This window comes from Hyla sarda, chromosome 7, assembly GCF_029499605.1.
Source record: "Hyla sarda isolate aHylSar1 chromosome 7, aHylSar1.hap1, whole genome shotgun sequence".
In the NCBI taxonomy this organism is placed as follows: Eukaryota; Metazoa; Chordata; class Amphibia; order Anura; family Hylidae; genus Hyla; species Hyla sarda.
In genome coordinates, this window is record NC_079195.1 from 9451163 (window position 1) to 9472968 (window position 21806).

The 21806-nt window shown below is 42.8% G+C and overlaps 1 protein-coding gene across 2 annotated transcripts in view; it reads right to left on the reverse strand.

Moving 5' to 3' along the window:
• The window catches only part of LOC130282069 (pancreatic lipase-related protein 2-like), a 48732-nt gene that overhangs the window by 16189 nt on the left and 10737 nt on the right, over positions 1–21806 (reverse strand). For both annotated transcript variants that reach the window (XM_056529926.1, XM_056529924.1), the window contains exons 3-4: positions 16550–16704; positions 13316–13441 (exon numbers count right to left, since the gene is read on the reverse strand). In XM_056529926.1, coding sequence (XP_056385901.1) covers positions 13316–13441; positions 16550–16704 — 281 coding nt within the window. The remainder of the gene's footprint in view (positions 1–13315; positions 13442–16549; positions 16705–21806) is intronic.

Sequence of the window (21806 nt, forward strand, 5' to 3'; positions counted from 1 at the left end):
ACTGTGCCATGTGATATATACTGTGCCATGTGACGTACACTGGACCATGTGACATATACTGGACCATGTGACATATACTGGACCATGTGACATATACTGTGCCATCTGACGTATACTGTACCATGTGATATATACTGTACCATGTGACATATACTGTGCCATGTGACATATACTGTACCATGTGACATATACTGCGCCATGTGACATATACTGTGCCATGTGACATATACTGGACCATGTGACATATACTGGACCACGTGACATATACTGGACCACGTGACGTATACTGTGCCATGTGACGTATACTGGACCATGTGACATATACTGGACCATGTGACATATACTGGACCATGTGACATATACTGGACCATGTGACATATACTGTGCCATGTGACGTATACTGTACCATGTGATATATACTGTACCATGTGACATATACTGTGCCATGTGACATATACTGTACCATGTGACATATACTGTGCCATGTGACATATACTGTACCATGTGACATATACTGTGCCATGTGACATATACTGGACCATGTGACATATACTGGACCATGTGACATATACTGGACCATGTGACATATACTGTGCCATGTGACATATACTGGACCATGTGATATATACTGTGCCATGTGACATATACTGGACCATGTGACATATACTGTGCCATGTGACATATACTGTGCCATGTGACATATACTGGACCATGTGATATATACTGTGCCATGTGACATATACTGGACCATGTGATATATACTGTGCCATGTGACATATACTGTGCCATGTGACATATACTGGACCATGTGATATATACTGTGCCATGTGACATATACTGGACCATGTGACATATACTGGACCATGTGACATATACTGTGCCATGTGACATATACTGGACCATGTGACATATACTGGACCATGTGCCATGTGACATATACTGGACCATGTGACATATACTGTGCCATGTGACATATACTGTGCCATGTGACATATACTGGACCATGTGACATATACTGGACCATGTGACATATACTGTGCCATGTGACATATACTGGACCATGTGACATATACTGGACCATGTGACATATACTGCGCCATGTGACATTTACTGCACCATGTGACATATACTGGACCATGTGATATATACTGGACCATGTGACATATACTGGACCATGTGACATATACTGGACCATGTGATATATACTGGACCATGTGACATATACTGGACCATGTGACATATACTGTGCCATGTGACATATACTGGACCATGTGACATATACTGTACCATGTGATATATACTGGACCATGTGACATATACTGGACCATGTGACATATACTGGACCATGTGATATATACTGGACCATGTGACATATACTGGACCATGTGACATATACTGGACCATGTGACATATACTGGACCATGTGACATATACTGCACCATGTGACATATACTGTACCATGTGATATATACTGGACCATGTGACATATACTGGGCCATGTGACATATACTGGTCCATGTGATATATACTGGACCATGTGACATATACTGGACCATGTGACATATACTGGACCATGTGATATATACTGGACCATGTGACATATACTGTACCATGTGATATATACTGGACCATGTGACATATACTGCACCATGTGACATATACTGGACCATGTGACATATACTGCGCCATGTGACATATACTGCACCATGTGATATATACTGGACCATGTGACATATACTGCACCATGTGACATATACTGTACCATGTGATATATACTGGACCATGTGACATATACTGGACCATGTGACATATACTGGACCATGTGACATATACTGGACCATGTGATATATATTGGACCATGTGATATATACTGTGCCATGTGACATATACTGTACCATGTGACATATACTGCGCCATGTGACATATACTGCGCCATGTGACATATTCTGGACCATGTGACATATACTGTGCCATGTGATATATACTGGACCATGTGACATATACTGGACCATGTGATATATACTGGACCATGTGACATATACTGGACCATGTGACATATACTGTGCCATGTGACATATACTGCGCCATGTGACATATACTGCGCCATGTGACATATTCTGGACCATGTGACATATACTGTGCCATGTGATATATACTGGACCATGTGACATATAATGGACCATGTGATATATACTGGACCATGTGACATATAATGGACCATGTGATATATACTGGACCATGTGACATATATCGGACCATGTGACATATACTGGACCATGTGACATATACTGGACCATGTGACATATACTGGACCATGTGACATATACTGGACCATGTGACATATACAGGACCATGTGATATATACAGGACCATGTGATATATACTGGACCATGTGACATATACTGTGCCATGTGACATATACTGGACTATGTGACATATACTGGACCATGTGACATATACTGTGCCATGTGACATATACCGGACCATGTGACATATACTGGACCATGTGATATATACTGGACCATGTGACATATACTGGACCATGTGACATATACTGGACCATGTGACGTATACTGTGCCATGTGACGTATACTGTGCCATGTGACGTATACTGTGCCATGTGACGTATACTGGACCATGTGACGTATACTGGACCATGTGACAAATACTGGACCATGTGACATATACTGTGCCATGTGACGTATACTGTGCCATGTGACGTATACTGGACCATGTGACATATACTGGACCATGTGACATATACTGGACCATGTGACATATACTGTGCCATGTGACGTATACTGTGCCATGTGACGTATACTGGACCATGTGACATATACTGGACCATGTGACAAATACTGGACCATGTGACATATACTGTGCCATGTGATATATACTGTGCCATCTGACGTATACTGTACCATGTGATATATACTGTACCATGTGACATATACTGTGCCATGTGACATATACTGTACCATGTGATATATACTGTGCCATCTGACGTATACTGTACCATGTGATATATACTGTACCATGTGACATATACTGTGCCATGTGACATATACTGTACCATGTGACATATACTGTGCCATGTGACATATACTGTGCCATGTGACATATACTGGACCATGTGACATATACTGTGCCATGTGACTTATACTGGACCATGTGACATATACTGAACCATGTGACATATACTGGACCATGTGACATATACTGGACCATGTGACATATACTGTGCCATCTGACGTATACTGTACCATGTGATATATACTGTACCATGTGATATATACTGGACCATGTGACATATACTGAACCATGTGACATATACTGTGCCATCTGACGTATACTGTACCATGTGATATATACTGTACCATGTGATATATACTGGACCATGTGACATATACTGTGCCATGTGACATATACTGGACCATGTGACATATACTGTGCCATGTGACATATACTGGACCATGTGACATATACTGGACCATGTGACATATACTGTGCCATGTGACATATACTGGACCATGTGACATATACTGTGCCATGTGACTTATACTGGACCATGTGACGTATACTGTACCATGTGACATATACTGTACCATGTGATATATACTGTACCATGTGATATATACTGTACCATGTGACATATACTGTGCCATGTGACATATACTGGACCATGTGATATATACTGGGCCATGTGACATATACTGTGCCATGTGACATATACTGGGCCATGTGACATATACTGTGCCATGTGATATATACTGTGCCATGTGACATATACTGGACCATGTGACATATACTTTGCCATGTGACATATAATGGACCATGTGATATATACTGTACCATGTGACATATACTGGACCATGTGACATATACTGTGCCATGTGACATATACTGTGCCATGTGACATATACTGGACCATGTGACATATACTGTGCCATGTGACATATACTGGACAATGTGACATATACTGGACCATGTGACATATACTGGACCATGTGACATATACTGGACCATGTGACATATACTGCGCCATGTGACATATAGTGGACCATGTGACATATACTGTGCCATGTGATATATACTGGACCATGTGACATATACTGGGCCATGTGACATATACTGGGCCATGTGATATATACTGGACCATGTGATATATACTGGACCATGTGACATATATCGGACCATGTGACATATACTGGACCATGTGACATATACTGGACCATGTGACATATACTGGACTATGTGATATATACTGGACCATGTGACATATACTGTGCCATGTGACATATACTGCGCCATGTGACATATACTGCACCATGTGACATAAACTGTACCATGTGACATATACCGGACCATGTGACATATACCGGACCATGTGACATATACTGGACCATGTGACATATACTGGACCATGTGACATATACTGGACCATGTGACATATACTGTGCCATGTGACATATACTGGACCATGTGACATATACTGGACCATGTGACATATACTGTGCCATGTGACATATACTGCGCCATGTGACATATACTGTACCATGTGATATATACTGGACCCTGTGACATATACTGGACCATGTGACATATACTGGACCATGTGACATATACTGTGCCATGTGACATATACTGTGCCATGTGATATATACTGTGCCATGTGACATATACTGGACCATGTGATATATACTGTGCCATGTGACATATACTGGACCATGTGACATATACTGGACCATGTGACATATACTGCGCCATGTGACATATACTGGACCATGTGACATATACTGGACCATGTGACATATACTGGACCATGTGACGTATACTGTGCCATGTGACGTATACTGTGCCATGTGACGTATACTGTGCCATGTGACGTATACTGGACCATGTGACATATACTGGACCATGTGACAAATACTGGACCATGTGACATATACTGTGCCATGTGACGTATACTGTGCCATGTGACGTATACTGGACCATGTGACATATACTGGACCATGTGACATATACTGTACCATGTGATATATACTGTGCCATCTGACGTATACTGTACCATGTGATATATACTGGACCATGTGACATATACTGTACCATGTGACATATACTGTGCCATGTGACATATACTGTACCATGTGACATATACTGTGCCATGTGACATATACTGGACCATGTGACATATACTGTGCCATGTGACTTATACTGGACCATGTGACTTATACTGGACCATGTGACGTATACTGGACCATGTGACATATACTGTGCCATCTGACGTATACTGTACCATGTGATATATACTGTACCATGTGATATATACTGGACCATGTGACATATACTGTGCCATGTGACATATACTGGACCATGTGACATATACTGTGCCATGTGACTTATACTGGGCCATGTGACGTATACTGGACCATGTGACATATACTGGACCATGTGACATATACTGGACCATGTGATATATACTGGACCATGTGACATATACTGGACCATGTGACATATACTGTACCATGTGACATATACTGGACCATGTGACATATACTGGACCATGTGACATATACTGTGCCATGTGACATATACTGGACCATGTGACATATACTGTGCCATGTGACTTATACTGGACCATGTGACGTATACTGTACCATGTGATGTATACTGTACCATGTGATATATACTGGACCATGTGATATATACTGTACCATGTGACATATACTGTGCCATGTGACATATACTGGACCATGTGATATATACTGGACCATGTGACATATACTGTACCATGTGATATATACTGGACCATGTGATATATACTGTACCATGTGACATATACTGTGCCATGTGACATATACTGGACCATGTGATATATACTGGACCATGTGACATATACTGGACCATGTGACATATACTGGACCATGTGACATATACTGTGCCATGTGACATATACTGGACCATGTGACATATACTGTGCCATGTGACTTATACTGGACCATGTGACGTATACTGTACCATGTGATATATACTGGACCATGTGATATGTGTAAGAGGGGGCGTGAAAGAGGAGTTACAAAAACAGGAGTTTGAAAGCAGGAGGTTGAGATCGCTGTGAGTGTTAATTTCTGAACCCACAAGGTCTACAAAAAATTTTAAGTGTCATTTTGACTGTCTGTTTTTTCCTATACATTTGTGAAATCCCCATAATTAGATGGCCTCCATGTTGGAAAATGCAGTCCAATGTACATCCTGTTCAATGTATGCAATCCTTGAAGAACAGTTTGAGGGTGCATATTGTTGTGCGAGATGTGTGCTAGTTGTCCGTTTGGAAGCCCAGATCCTGGATCTAGAGGGGCGACTGGCAACAATGAGAAGCATTAACAACATGGAGAGGAGTCTCCTGCTCACTGAGCAGGCACTCTCGGGAATAGAGGTGGGGGAGGACAGTGGGACGGAGTTGCAGGACAGTCAGGCAGTTAGCTGGATTACAGTTAGAAAGAGGGGTAGGGGAAAAAGTGTCAGGGAGGCTAGTCCTGAACTGGCACACCCCAACAAGTTTGCCCACTTGGCAGATGAGGGGGATGCCATTCCAGAGCTAGCAGAACTGCAGCAGGATACCGCCTCTGACCGCCAGGGGGGTGTCTGCTCCAGTAAGGAGGGAGGGAGGAGTACAGGGCAGGCCAGACAGGTACTAGTGGTGGGGGACTCAATTATTAGGGGGACAGACAGGGCAATCTGTCACAAAGACCGGGATCGCCGAACAGTGTGTTGTCTTCCTGGCGCACGAGTTCGGCACATCGCGGATCGGGTTGACAGGTTGCTGGGCGGGGCTGGAGAGGACCCAGCAGTCATGGTACATATTGGCACCAATGACAAAGTAAGAGGTAGGTGGAGTGTCCTTAAAAATGATTTCAGGGACTTAGGCCGCAAGCTTAAGGCAAGGACCTCCAAGGTAGTATTTTCTGAAATACTACCAGTACCACGAGCCACATCAGAGAGGCAGCGGGAGATCAGGGAGGTAAACAAGTGGCTCAGAAGCTGGTGTAGGAAGGAAGGGTTTGGGTTCATGGAGAACTGGGCTGACTTCGCTGTCGGTTACCGGCTCTACCGTAGGGACGGGCTGCACCTCAATGGGGAGGGTGCAGCTTTGCTTGGGGAGAAGATGGCTAGAAGGGTGGAGGAGTGTTTAAACTAGGGACTTGGGGGGAGGGAACCTACAGCAAAGAGGGGGAAGATAGTGTAGATAGAGAGGTGGGAATTATAAATGTACCTGGGGGTGGACCGGAGGGAGGGGTTAGAATAGTTAATAGGAACAGGCTTCATAGGAAAATAAAACTTACACCCTTGAATCCCATTAACCCCAATAACATAAAGGATGGAAATGTAAAGTGTATGTTCACAAATGCCAGAAGCCTAGCAAATAAAATGGGGGAGCTTGAGGCCTTGATACTGGAGGAACATATTGATATAGTTGGGGTCACTGAGACATGGCTGGTGATATAGTTGGGGTCACTGAGACATGGCTGGACTCCTCGCATGACTGGGCTGTCAATCTGCAGGGGTTTACATTGTTTCGCAAGGATAGAATGAACAGAAAAGGTGGTGGAGTCTGTCTGTATGTAAGAAGTGGTATGAAAGTCAGTGTGAACGATGCCATAGTGTGTGATGATTTTGAGGAGGTGGAATCACTGTGGGTAGAATTACAAAAGGAGGGAAATACTGAAAAAATAATATTTGGGGTAATCTACAGACCCCCTAATATCACTGAAGAGATAGATGTTCGGCTTCATAAACAAATAGAGAGGGCCACCCGGGCAGGTACAGTGGTAATAATGGGAGATTTTAACTATCCAGATATAGATTGGGGTCCGGGGTTGGCTAAAACTACAAAGGGGCGACAATTCCTAAATTTATTGCAGGATAATTTTATGGGCCAGTTTGTGGAGGACCCAACAAGAAGTGATGCCTTGTTGGATCTGATCATTTCCAACAACGCAGAGCTGATTGGTAATGTAACTGTGCGGGAAAACCTTGGTAATAGCGACCACAATATAGTTACTTTTGACTTAAAATGTAGAAAACAAAGACAGGCGGGGAAGGCAAAAACATATAACTTTAAAAAGGCAAACTTCCCTGGGCTGAGGGCTGCACTACAGGACATAGACTGGGGGGAAGTGTTCTCAAATACTGATACAGAAGGTAAATGGGACATCTTTAAATCAACTCTAAATAACTATACAGCTAAATATATACCAAAGGGGAACAAATATAAACGATTAAAATTAAATCCTACATGGCTGACACATGATGTTAAAAGAGCAATAAACAACAAAAAAATTGCCTTCAAAAAATACAAATCTGATGGGTCAGCGATAACATTTAAACAGTACAAAGAGCTTAATAAAATCTGTAAAAATGTAATAAAAACAGCAAAAATTCAAAATGAGAGACAGGTGGCCAAAGAAAGCAAAACTAATCCTAAATATTTTTTTAGATATATAAATGCAAAAAAAAAAAGGACAGAGCATGTAGGACCCCTTAATAATGATAATGGGGAGGTTGTCACGGGCGATCAAGAGAAGGCGGAGCTACTGAATGGGTTCTTTAGTTCTGTATATACTAGGGAAAAAGGAGCTGACATTGGCCAGGTCAGTGCTGGTAACACATCATGTACAGGTCAGTGCTGGTAACACATCATGTAATGTACTGAACTGGCTTAATGTAGAGATGGTACAAGGTAAGTTAAGTGATATAAATGTAAGCAAATCCCCAGGGCCGGATGGACTACACCCAAGAGTTCTTAGAGAGGTAAGTTCAGTAATATCTGTACCCCTGTTCATGATATTTAGAGATTCTATGGTGTCTGGTATTGTGCCAAGGGACTGGCGCAAGGCGAATGTGGTGCCAATCTTCAAGAAGGGCTCTAGGTCTTCCCCAGGAAACTATAGACCGGTAAGTTTAACGTGCATTGTGGGTAAATTGTTTGAAGGACTTATAAGGGATTACATACAGGAATACATAGGGGATAATTGTATTATAAGTGATAGCCAGCATGGGTTTACTAAGGATAGAAGTTGTCAAACCAATCTAATTTGCTTTTATGAAGAGGTGAGTAGAAGCCTTGACAGAGGAATGGCTGTGGATATAGAGGGGGGCTGTGTATATAGAGGGGGGCTGTGTATATAGAGGGGGGCTCTGTATATAGAGGAATGGCTGTGGATATAGTGTTTCTGGATTTTGCCAAAGCATTTGATACTGTCCCTCACAGACGTCTGACAGGTAAGTTAAGGTCTTTGGGTTTGGAAACTTTAGTTTGTAACTGGATTGAACACTGGCTCATGGATCGTACCCAGAGAGTGGTGGTCAATGATTCGTACTCTGATTGGTCCCCGGTAATTAGTGGTGTACCCCAAGGTTCAGTACTGGGCCCGCTGTTGTTTAATTTATTTATCAATGATATAGAGGATGGTATTAACAGCTCTGTTTCTATCTTTGCAGATGACACCAAGCTTTGTAGCACAGTACAGTCTATAGAGGATGTGTATATAGAGGGGGGCTGTGTATATAGAGGGGGGCTGTGTATATAGAGGGGGGGCTGTGTATATAGAGGGGGGCTGTGTATATAGAGGGGGGCTGTGTATATATAGAGGATGGTATTAACAGCTCTGTTTCTATCTTTGCAGATGACACCAAGCTTTGTAGCACGGTACAGTCTATAGAGGATGTGTATATAGTGGGGGGCTGTGTATATATAGAGGATGGTATTAACAGCTCTGTTTCTATCTTTGCAGATGACACCAAGCTTTGTAGCACAGTACAGTCTATAGAGGATGTGCATAAGTTACAGGATGACTTGGATAGACTAAGTGTCTGGGCATCCACTTGGCAAATGAGGTTCAATGTGGATAAATGTAAAGTTATGCATCTGGGTACTAATAACCTGCAGCATCGTATGTCTTAGGGGGGATTAAACTGGCAGAGTCACTGGTAGAGAAGGATCTGGGTGACTTGTAGATCACAGACTTCAGAATAGCATGCAATGTCAGGCTGCTGCTTCCAAAGCCGGCAGGATATTGTCATGTATAAAAAGAGGCCTGGACTCAAGGGACAGGGACATAATACTCCCCCTTTATAAAGCATTGGTACGGCCTCACCTGGAATATGCTGTTCAGTTTTGGGCACCTGTCCATAAAAGGGACACTGCGGAGTTGGAAAGGGTGCAGAGACGCGCGACTAAACTAATATGGGGCATGGAACATCTTAGCTATGAGGAGCGATTAAAGGAGTTACAATTGTTTAGTCTTGAGAAGAGACGTTTAAGGGGGGATATGATAAACGTATATAAGTATATTAATGGCCCATACAAAAAATATGGAGAAAAACTGTTCCAGGTTAAACCCCCCCAAAGGACGAGGGGACACTCCCTCCGTCTGGAGAAGAAAAGGTTTAGTCTCAAGGGGCGACACGCCTTCTTTACCGTGAGGACTGTGAATTTATGGAACGGTCTACCTCAGGAACTGGTCACAGTAGGAACAATTAACAGCTTTAAAACAGGATTAGATACATTTATGGAACAAAATAACATTAATGCTTATGAAGAAATATAAAATCCCATCCCTTCCCCAATATCGCGCCACACCCCTACCCCTTAATTCCCTGGTTGAACTTGATGGACATATGTCTTTTTTCGACCGTACTAACTATGTAACTATGTAACTATGTATATATACTGTGCCATGTGACATATACTGTGCCATGTGACATATACTGGACCATGTGACATATACTGGACCATGTGACATAGACTGGACCATGTGACATATACTGGACCATGTGACATATACTTTGCCATGTGACATATAATGGACCATATGATATATACTGTACCATGTGACATATACTGGACCATGTGACATATACTGTGCCATGTGACATATACTGTGCCATGTGACATATACTGGACCATGTGACATATACTGTGCCATGTGACATATACTGGACCATGTGACATATACTGGACCATGTGACATATACTGGACCATGTGACATATACTGGACCATGTGACATATACTGCGCCATGTGACATATACTGGACCATGTGACATATACTGGACCATGTGACATATACTGGACCATGTGACATATACTGCGCCATGTGACATATAGTGGACCATGTGACATATACTGTGCCATGTGATATATACTGGACCATGTGACATATACTGGGCCATGTGACATATACTGTGCCATGTGATATATACTGGACCATGTGATATATACTGGACCATGTGACATATATCGGACCATGTGACATATACTGGACCATGTGACATATACTGGACCATGTGATATATACTGGACCATGTGACATATACTGCGCCATGTGACATATACTGCGCCATGTGACATATACTGCACCATGTGACATATACTGCGCCATGTGACATATACCGGACCATGTGACATATACCGGACCATGTGACATATACTGGACCATGTGACATATACTGGACCATGTGACATATACTGGACCATGTGACATATACTGTGCCATGTGACATATACTGGACCATGTGACATATACTGGACCATGTGACATATACTGTGCCATGTGACATATACTGCGCCATGTGACATATACTGTACCATGTGATATATACTGGACCCTGTGACATATACTGGACCATGTGACATATACTGGACCATGTGACATATACTGTGCCATGTGATATATACTGTGCCATGTGATATATACTGTGCCATGTGACATATACTGGACCATGTGACATATACTGGACCATGTGACATATACTGCGCCATGTGACATATACTGGACCATGTGACATATACTGGACCATGTGACATATACTGGACCATGTGACATATACTGGACCATGTGACATATACTGTACCATGTGATATATACTGGACCATGTGACATATACTGGGCCATGTGACATATACTGGACCATGTGACATATACTGGACCATGTGACATATACTGGACCATGTGACATATACTGGACCATGTGACATATACTGGACCATCTGATATATACTGGACCATGTGACATATACTGGACCATGTGACATATACTGGACCATGTGACATATAGTGTGCCATGTGACATATACTGGACCATGTGACATATACTGGACCATGTGACATATACTGGACCATGTGATATATAGTAGACCATGTGATATATACTGGACCATGTGATATATATACTGGACCATGTGACATATACTGGACCATGTGACATATACTGGACCATGTGACATATACTGGACCATGTGACATATACTGGACCATGTGATATATACTGGACCATGTGATATATACTGGACCATGTGATATATATACTGGACCATGTGACATATACTGGACCATGTGACATATACTGGACCATGTGATATATACTGTGCCATGTGACATATACTGGACCATGTGACATATACTGGACCAGGTGATATATACTGGACCATGTGACATATACTGGGCCATGTGACATATACTGTGCCATGTGACATATACTGGACCATGTGACATATACTGGACCATGTGACATATACTGGACCATGTGATATATACTGGACCATGTGATATATACTGGACCATGTGACATATACTGGACCATGTGACATATACTGGACCATGTGACATATACTGGACCAGGTGATATATACTGGACCATGTGACATATACTGTGCCATGTGATATATACTGGACCATGTGACATATACTGGACCAGGTGATATATACTGGACCATGTGACATATACTGGACCATGTGACATATACTGGACCATGTGACATATACTGGACCATGTGACATATACTGGACCATGTGACATATACTGGACCATGTGATATATACTGGACCAGGTGACATATACTGTGCCATGTGACATATACTGGACCATGTGACATATACTGTGCCATGTGACATATACTGGACCATGTGACATATACTGGACCATGTGACATATAATGGACCATGTGACATATACTGGACCATGTGACATATACTGGACCATGTGACATATACTGGACCATGTGACATATACTGGACCATGTGACATATACTGGACCATGTGATATATACTGGACCATGTGATATATACCGTATTATGTAGGCTGTATATGGCAGCATTATTTTTGTACTATACGGAGGTGCTGTGTGGGCTGCATTTGGCAGCAATATTTGGGCACTAAATGGCAGTATTATGTGGGTTGTTTATAGCAGCATTATTTAGCGGTATTATGTTGGGGATCCTGAGGGATGTATTGCGTCTAACGTGAACTTACACGACATAATTGCGACACCCAGTTATTCTCGGCTTTGTCGCCCAATCCGTGGACAATGAAACACGTTTTCCGAGATGCGTTGAACAATGACGCCTTCACACTCTTCACACTTCTCGCATCAATTTCCTGCGGGAAAAAATTGTTAAAATTCTTAATTTTATTTTTAAATTCACAAGTATAATAAAAAAAAAAAATTTAAAGCACTTTTTCTTGAGCTGATATTACTGTCTGTACATGGCAGCATTATTTTGGCACTCTATGTCTGTTTTTGTTGGGCTGTAAAAGTGCTGTATTATTTTGGCACTCTATGGCAGTATAATGTGGGCTATATATGATAGTATTATGTGGCCTGTATATGACAGTTCTAATTTGGCACTATATGACGGTATTATGTGGGCTGTATATGACAGTTCTAATTTGGCAATATATGATGGTATTATGTGGGCTGTGTATGGCAGTACTAATTTGGCACTATATGACAGTATTATGTGGGCTATATATGGCAGCATCTTTTGGCACTATATAACGGTATTATGTGGCCTGTATATGACGGTTCTAATTTGGCACTATATGACGGTATTATGTGGCCTGTATATGGCAGAACTAATTTGGCACTATATGACAGTATTGTGTAACCTGTGGCAGTACTAATTTGGCACTAAATTACAGTACTACCTGGCCTTTATATGGCAGTACTAATTTGGTACTACATGATGGTATTATGTGGTCTGTATATAGCAGTACTAATTTGGCACTATATGACGGTATTATGTGGTCTGTATATAGCAGTACTAATTTGGCACTATATGACAGTATTGTGTGACCTGTATATGGCAGTACTAACTTAACACTATATGATGATACTATGTGGCCTCTATATGGTAGTACTAATTTGGCACTATATGATGGTATTATGTGACCTGTATATGTGGGGTATTATTTTGACTTTATATGGTGGTACTATGTGGGCTGTACATGACAGTACTAACTTGGCACTATATGGCAGTATTATGTGGCTTGTATATGGCATCATCATTTTGGCACTGTATGGCTGTATAATGTGGGCTGTAAATGTGCAGTATATTGGCACTATATGGCTGTATTATGTGGGCTGTATATGGCAACATCATTTTGGCATTAAATGGCTGTTTTTTTGTGGGCTGTATATGTGGTGGTATTATTTAGGCACTACATGGTAGTATTATGTGGGCTGTATAAGGCAGTACTGATTTGGTACTCTCTGGAGGTTTTATTTGAGCTCTATATGGTAACATTATTTGGAAATAACATGGCAGTATTATGTGGGCTGTTAATGTATGGTAATATTTTTGCATATATGGGGGGTATTATGTGGGCTGCACATGGCAGTACTCTTCTAGAGGTATTATTTGTGCTGTATATAGCAGCTTTTTATATATATATTTTTTCCAGTCTATGACTTTTTGTGGGCTGTATATAAACGGTATTATTTAGACACTGTATGGCGTTATGTGGGCTGTAAATGGCTGTTTTTGTTTTTATGCGGACTGTTTTTGGCAGTATTATATGGGCTGCATTATTTCGGCAGTATAAGACTTTTTTGTGGGTTGTATATGTGAGGTATTATTTTGACACTATATGGTGGTACTATGTGGGCTGTATATGGCAGTGCTAATTATTATGCTAATTATGCAGCATTATTTCAGCACTTATTCCTCGCAGAATATTTTTGATTTACAAACTTTAAACATTCATCAATGCAGCTGGGGACATCTAGTGGCCGCATGAGATTACTACAGGTTTCATCAATGCAGCTGGGGACATCTAGTGGCTGCATGAGATTACTACAGGTTTCATCAATGCAGCTGGGGACATCCAGTGGCCACATGAGATTACTACAGGTTTCATCAATGCAGCTGGGGACATCTAGTGGCCGCATGAGGTTACTACAAGGACTGGTCAAGGGTTTAAAACTTTTCTATTGAAATGCTCCTAAACCTGGTATTTAGAGATGTGTTCTCTAACCTGGGTGCCTCCAGCTGTTGCAAAACTATAACTCCCAGCATGCCCGGACAGCCAAGGGCTGTCCGGGCATGCTGGGAGTTGTAGTTTTGCAACAGCTGGAGAAACACTGGTTGTGGAAAAACTACTATAGAGGTTAAAGGGGTTTTCCCCGAATAAAAAATCTGAGCTAATTTAGCGCTACCCCTGTCCTCAGGTTGGGTATGGTATTACAACCTTTCTCCATTCACTGCAATGGAACTGAGCTGCAATACCACACACAACCTGAGGACAGGGGTGGCGCTGTTTTTGGAAGAAATTAGCTGTGGTTTTCTTTTTCTGGACAAGGTAATCAGATCCACAGCCCAAAGGCCAAAGGCTATCCGGGCATGCTGGGAGTTGTAGTTTTGCAACAACTTGAGACATATTGGTTGGGAAGAGCCACTGTAGAGGTTATAGGGGTTGTCCGGGAATAGAAAACCAGAGCTAATTTCTTCCAAAATTAGCGCTACCCCTGTCCTCAAGTTAAGTGTGGTATTACAACTTGTCTCCATTCACTGCAATGGAACTGGGCTGCAATACCACACACAACCTGAGGACAGGGGCGGCGCTGTTTTTAGAAGAAATTATCTCTGGTTTTCTTTTCCTAGACAAGGCATCAGATCAACAGCGCAGTTTGGAAAAGACCCCATTATACACCCCCAAGTGTCCGTCACATGGTCAGATCCATCAATACCGGCTTGTTGACTTGCTGTTTCCAGATGGCAACTTTGTTGTATTGAACAAAATTCAAATAAAAAAATGAGTAAAACCAATAGAAAGTGTAATGCAGATACATAATACAGGATACATGATACGTGTGCTCACATCCAAATTTACTTTAAGTAAATATAGTCAAGCAAACTGGGTAAACTGGTTTACGGCTGTTCTGGGTTTCCCTGTTAAGAGCGTGTCTCCCATAGACGGAAGTGGGGGGGAGGGCAGGATAAATTTAAGGAAATGCTGCGTTCCTTCGCTGCTTTTATGTTTCAATAAAGGGAATGGCATAAATAACAATCCCCAAATCTTATGTTCTTATTGTGGCGCTGTTTCATTGGTGTCTATGAAAAAATAACCAATCCGCGACAGTGGTGAAAAGTGGAACTGCAAGTAAAAACAAAAATGTAAGAAAAAAATGTCATAGGATTTAGAGTTGTCGCCCCCTGATTTGTCAGCTCAGATGTTCTGTAACAGATGATACTTAAAAGGACCCACCTGATGCTTGTTGGGGTTCCCCCTCGTGAGGAGCAAGAAGCGGGTGTTGATTTTTCTCGGGGACCAGGGCAGCGGCATGTGCGGTCTCTTCTGGGTCCCAGACCAGGGTTTCTTGTCGGAGAAGCAGCCCAGCTGGTCATAGCAGACCTCCTTACCTGCAGCCGGTCACATGACACAATTATTTAATCAAAACCCCCAAATTGTCCTCCTTTGTAGTGAGTCCCAAAGTCTCCATTACACCCCTAATAAAAATTAAGACATTTTGCACACAGTCCTGCTAAATCCATTCTGTGTATGCAGCTCCTGTGCAGACTTATGTGTCTTCATGGTAACAGACTTCCAACATCCCTGTGTAGTCTGACCCTATTGGGGTGACACACTGTAACAAACCTCCTCCTCATGTAATCTCCTTACTAATGAGGTAACACACTGTAACAAACCTCCTCCTCATGTAATCTCCTTACTACTGGGGTGACACACTGTAACAAACCTCCTCCTCATGTAATCTCCTTACTACTGGGGTGACACACTGTAACAAACCTCCTCCTCATGTAATCTCCTTACTACTGGGGTGACACACTGTAACAAACCTCCTCCTCATGTAATCTCCTTACTACTGGGGTGACACACTGTAACAAACCTCCTCCTCATGTAATCTCCTTACTACTGGGGTGACACACTGTAACAAACCTCCTCCTCATGTAATCTCCTTACTACTGGGGTGAAACACTGTAACAAACCTCCTCCTCATGTAATCTACTTACTACTGGGATGACACACTGTAACAATACTCCTCCTCATGTAATTGCCTTACTACTGGGGTGACACACTGAAACAAACCCCCTCCTCATGTAATCTCCTTACTTCTGGGGTGACACACTGTAACAAACCCCCTCCTCATGTAATCACCTTACTACTGGGGTGACACACTGTAACAAACCTCCTCCTCCTCATGTAATCTCCTTACTACTTGAGAGACACACTGTAACAAACCTCCTCCTCATGTAATCTCCTGACTACTGGGGTGACACACTGTAACAAACCTCCTCCTCATGTAATCTCCTTACTATTGGGGTGACACACTGTAACAAACCTCCTTCTCCTCATGTAATCTCCTTACTACTGGGGTGACACACTGTAACAAACCTCCTCCTCCTCATGTAATCTCCTTCCTACTGGGGTGACACACTGTAACAAACCTCCTCCTCATGTAATCTCCTTACTACTGGGGTGACACACTGTAACAAACCTCCTCCTCATGTAATCTCCTTACTACTAGGCTGACACACTGTAGCAAACCTCCTCCTCATGTAATATCCTTACTACTGGGGTGACACACTGTAACAAACCTCCTTCTCCTCATGTAATCTCCTTACTACTGGGGTGACACACTGTAACAAACCTCCTCCTCATGTAATCTCCTTACTACTGGGGTGACACACTGTAACAAACCTCCTCCTCATGTAATCTCCTTACTACTGGGGTGACACACTGTAACAAACCTCCTTCTCATGTAATCTCCTTACTACTGGGGTGACACACTGTAACAACCCTCCTCCTCATATAATCTCCTTACTACTGGGGTGAAACACTGTAACAAACCTCCTCCTCATGTAATCTACTTACTACTGGGATGACACACTGTAACAATACTCCTCCTCATGTAATCGCCTTACTACTGGGGTGACACACTGTAACAAACCTCCTCATGTAATTGCCTTACTACTGGGGTGACACACTGTAACAAACCCCCTCCTCATGTAATCTCCTTACTACTGGGGTGACACACTGTAACAAACACCCTCCTCATGTAATCACCTTACTACTGGGGTGACACACTGTAACAAACCTCCTTCTCCTCATGTAATCTCCTTACTACTGGGGTGACACACTGTAACAAACCTCCTCCTCATGTAATCTCCTTACTACTGGGGTGACACACTGTAACAAACCTCCTCCTCATGTAATCTCCTTACTACTGGGGTGACACACTGTAACAAACCTCCTTCTCATGTAATCTCCTTACTACTGGGGTGACACACTGTAACAACCCTCCTCCTCATATAATCTCCTTACTACTGGGGTGAAACACTGTAACAAACCTCCTCCTCATGTAATCTACTTACTACTGGGATGACACACTGTAACAATACTCCTCCTTATGTAATCGCCTTACTACTGGGGTGACACACTGTAACAAACCTCCTCATGTAATTGCCTTACTACTGGGGTGACACACTGTAACAAACCCCCTCCTCATGTAATCTCCTTACTACTGGGGTGACACACTGTAACAAACACCCTCCTCATGTAATCACCTTACTACTGGGGTGACACACTGTAACAAACCTCCTCCTCATGTAATCTCCTTACTACTTGAGAGACACACTGTAACAAACCTCCTCCTCATGTAATCTCCTGACTACTGGGGTGACACACTGTAACAAACCTCCTCCTCATGTAATCTCCTTACTATTGGGGTGACACACTGTAACAAACCTCCTTCTCCTCATGTAATCTCCTTCCTACTGGGGTGACACAATGTAACAAACCTCCTCCTCATGTAATCTCCTTACTACTGGGGTGACACACTGTAACAAACCTCCTCCTCATGTAATCTCCTTACTACTAGGCTGACACACTGTAGCAAACCTCCTCCTCATGTAATCTCCTTACTACTGGGGTGACACACTGTAACAAACCTCCTCCTCATGTAATCTCCTTACTACTGGGGTGACACACTGTAACAAACCTCCTCCTCATGTAATCTCCTTACTACTGGGGTGACACACTGTAACAAACCTCCTCCTCATGTAATCTCCTTACTACTGGGGTGAAACACTGTAACAAACCTCCTCCTCATGTAATCTACTTACTACTGGGATGACACACTGTAACAATACTCCTCCTCATGTAATTGCCTTACTACTGGGGTGACACACTGAAACAAACCCCCTCCTCATGTAATCTCCTTACTTCTGGGGTGACACACTGTAACAAACCCCCTCCTCATGTAATCACCTTACTACTGGGGTGACACACTGTAACAAACCTCCTCCTCCTCATGTAATCTCCTTACTACTTGAGAGACACACTGTAACAAACCTCCTCCTCATGTAATCTCCTGACTACTGGGGTGACACACTGTAACAAACCTCCTCCTCATGTAATCTCCTTACTATTGGGGTGACACACTGTAACAAACCTCCTTCTCCTCATGTAATCTCCTTACTACTGGGGTGACACACTGTAACAAACCTCCTCCTCCTCATGTAATCTCCTTCCTACTGGGGTGACACACTGTAACAAACCTCCTCCTCATGTAATCTCCTTACTACTGGGGTGACACACTGTAACAAACCTCCTCCTCATGTAATCTCCTTACTACTAGGCTGACACACTGTAGCAAACCTCCTCCTCATGTAATATCCTTACTACTGGGGTGACACACTGTAACAAAGCTCCTCCTCATGTAATCTCCTTACTACTGGGGTGACACACTGTAACAAACCTCCTTCTCCTCATGTAATCTCCTTACTACTGGGGTGACACACTGTAACAAACCTCCTCCTCATGTAATCTCCTTACTACTGGGGTGACACACTGTAACAAACCTCCTCCTCATGTAATCTCCTTACTACTGGGGTGACACACTGTAACAAACCTCCTTCTCATGTAATCTCCTTACTACTGGGGTGACACACTGTAACAACCCTCCTCCTCATATAATCTCCTTACTACTGGGGTGAAACACTGTAACAAACCTCCTCCTCATGTAATCTACTTACTACTGGGATGACACACTGTAACAATACTCCTCCTCATGTAATCGCCTTACTACTGGGGTGACACACTGTAACAAACCTCCTCATGTAATTGCCTTACTACTGGGGTGACACACTGTAACAAACCCCCTCCTCATGTAATCTCCTTACTACTGGGGTGACACACTGTAACAAACACCCTCCTCATGTAATCACCTTACTACTGGGGTGACACACTGTAACAAACCTCCTCCTCATGTAATCTCCTTACTACTTGAGAGACACACTGTAACAAACCTCCTCCTCATGTAATCTCCTGACTACTGGGGTGACACACTGTAACAAACCTCCTCCTCATGTAATCTCCTTACTATTGGGGTGACACACTGTAACAAACCTCCTCCTCATGTAATCTCCTTACTACTAGGCTGACACACTGTAGCAAACCTCCTCCTCATGTAATATCCTTACTACTGGGGTGACACACTGTAACAAAGCTCCTCCTCATGTAATCTCCTTACTACTGGGGTGACACACTGTAACAAACCTCCTCCTCATGTAATCTCCTTACTACTGGGGTGACACACTGTAACAAACCTCCTTCTCCTCATGTAATCTCCTTACTACTGGGGTGACACACTGTAACAAACCTCCTCCTCCTCATGTAATCACCTTACTACTGGGGTGACACACTGTAACAAACCTCCTCCTCCTCATGTAATCTCCTTACTACTGGGGTGACGCACTGTAACAAACCTCCTCCTCATGTAATCTCCTTACTACTGGGGTGACACACTGTAACAAACCTCCTCCTCATGTAATCTCCTTACTACTGGGGTGACGCACTGTAACAAACCCCCTACTCATGAAATTTTTCGTCCAGGTAAATCCCCTGATCCGTCCTAATATCACTGAACCATCAGGTGTGAACCAGCGGCACAAATAAATATTATTCTGACATTTATAGATGAAGCGGCTATTGTTCCATGTAAGGTGAGACGATCTGCAGGGACCAGAGCCGCGACCAAGAAATATCCCCCCCCCCCCCCCAACTGAGAGAATCAGTGAGACCCCCGGGGACGGAATCTGTGGGCGCCATCACCTCTAGGATATGGCCTCTACCCCATGTCCTGCTCAAAAATCATGTATGAGTGTGAGAAAAAGTAAGTGAACCCTTTGTTGTTACCTAGAGCAGTGGTTCCCAACCAGGGGGCCTCCAGAAGTTGCAAAACTACAACTCTCAGCATGCCTGGACAGCCTTTGGCTGTCCAAGCATGCTGGGAGTTTTAGTTTTGTAACAGCTGGAGGCCCCCTGGTTGGGAACCACTGCCCTAGATGAATATAATGCAATCTGATTATAGCGAATAATATAATGTAACTAATCTAATAATACACAGGAAGATGCACTGATCGAGTAAACATCCACAGTGCAGGGAGGAAAAGTAAGTGAACCCAAAGAGATAAAAGAATTTCTAAGAAGAAGGATGAGATGT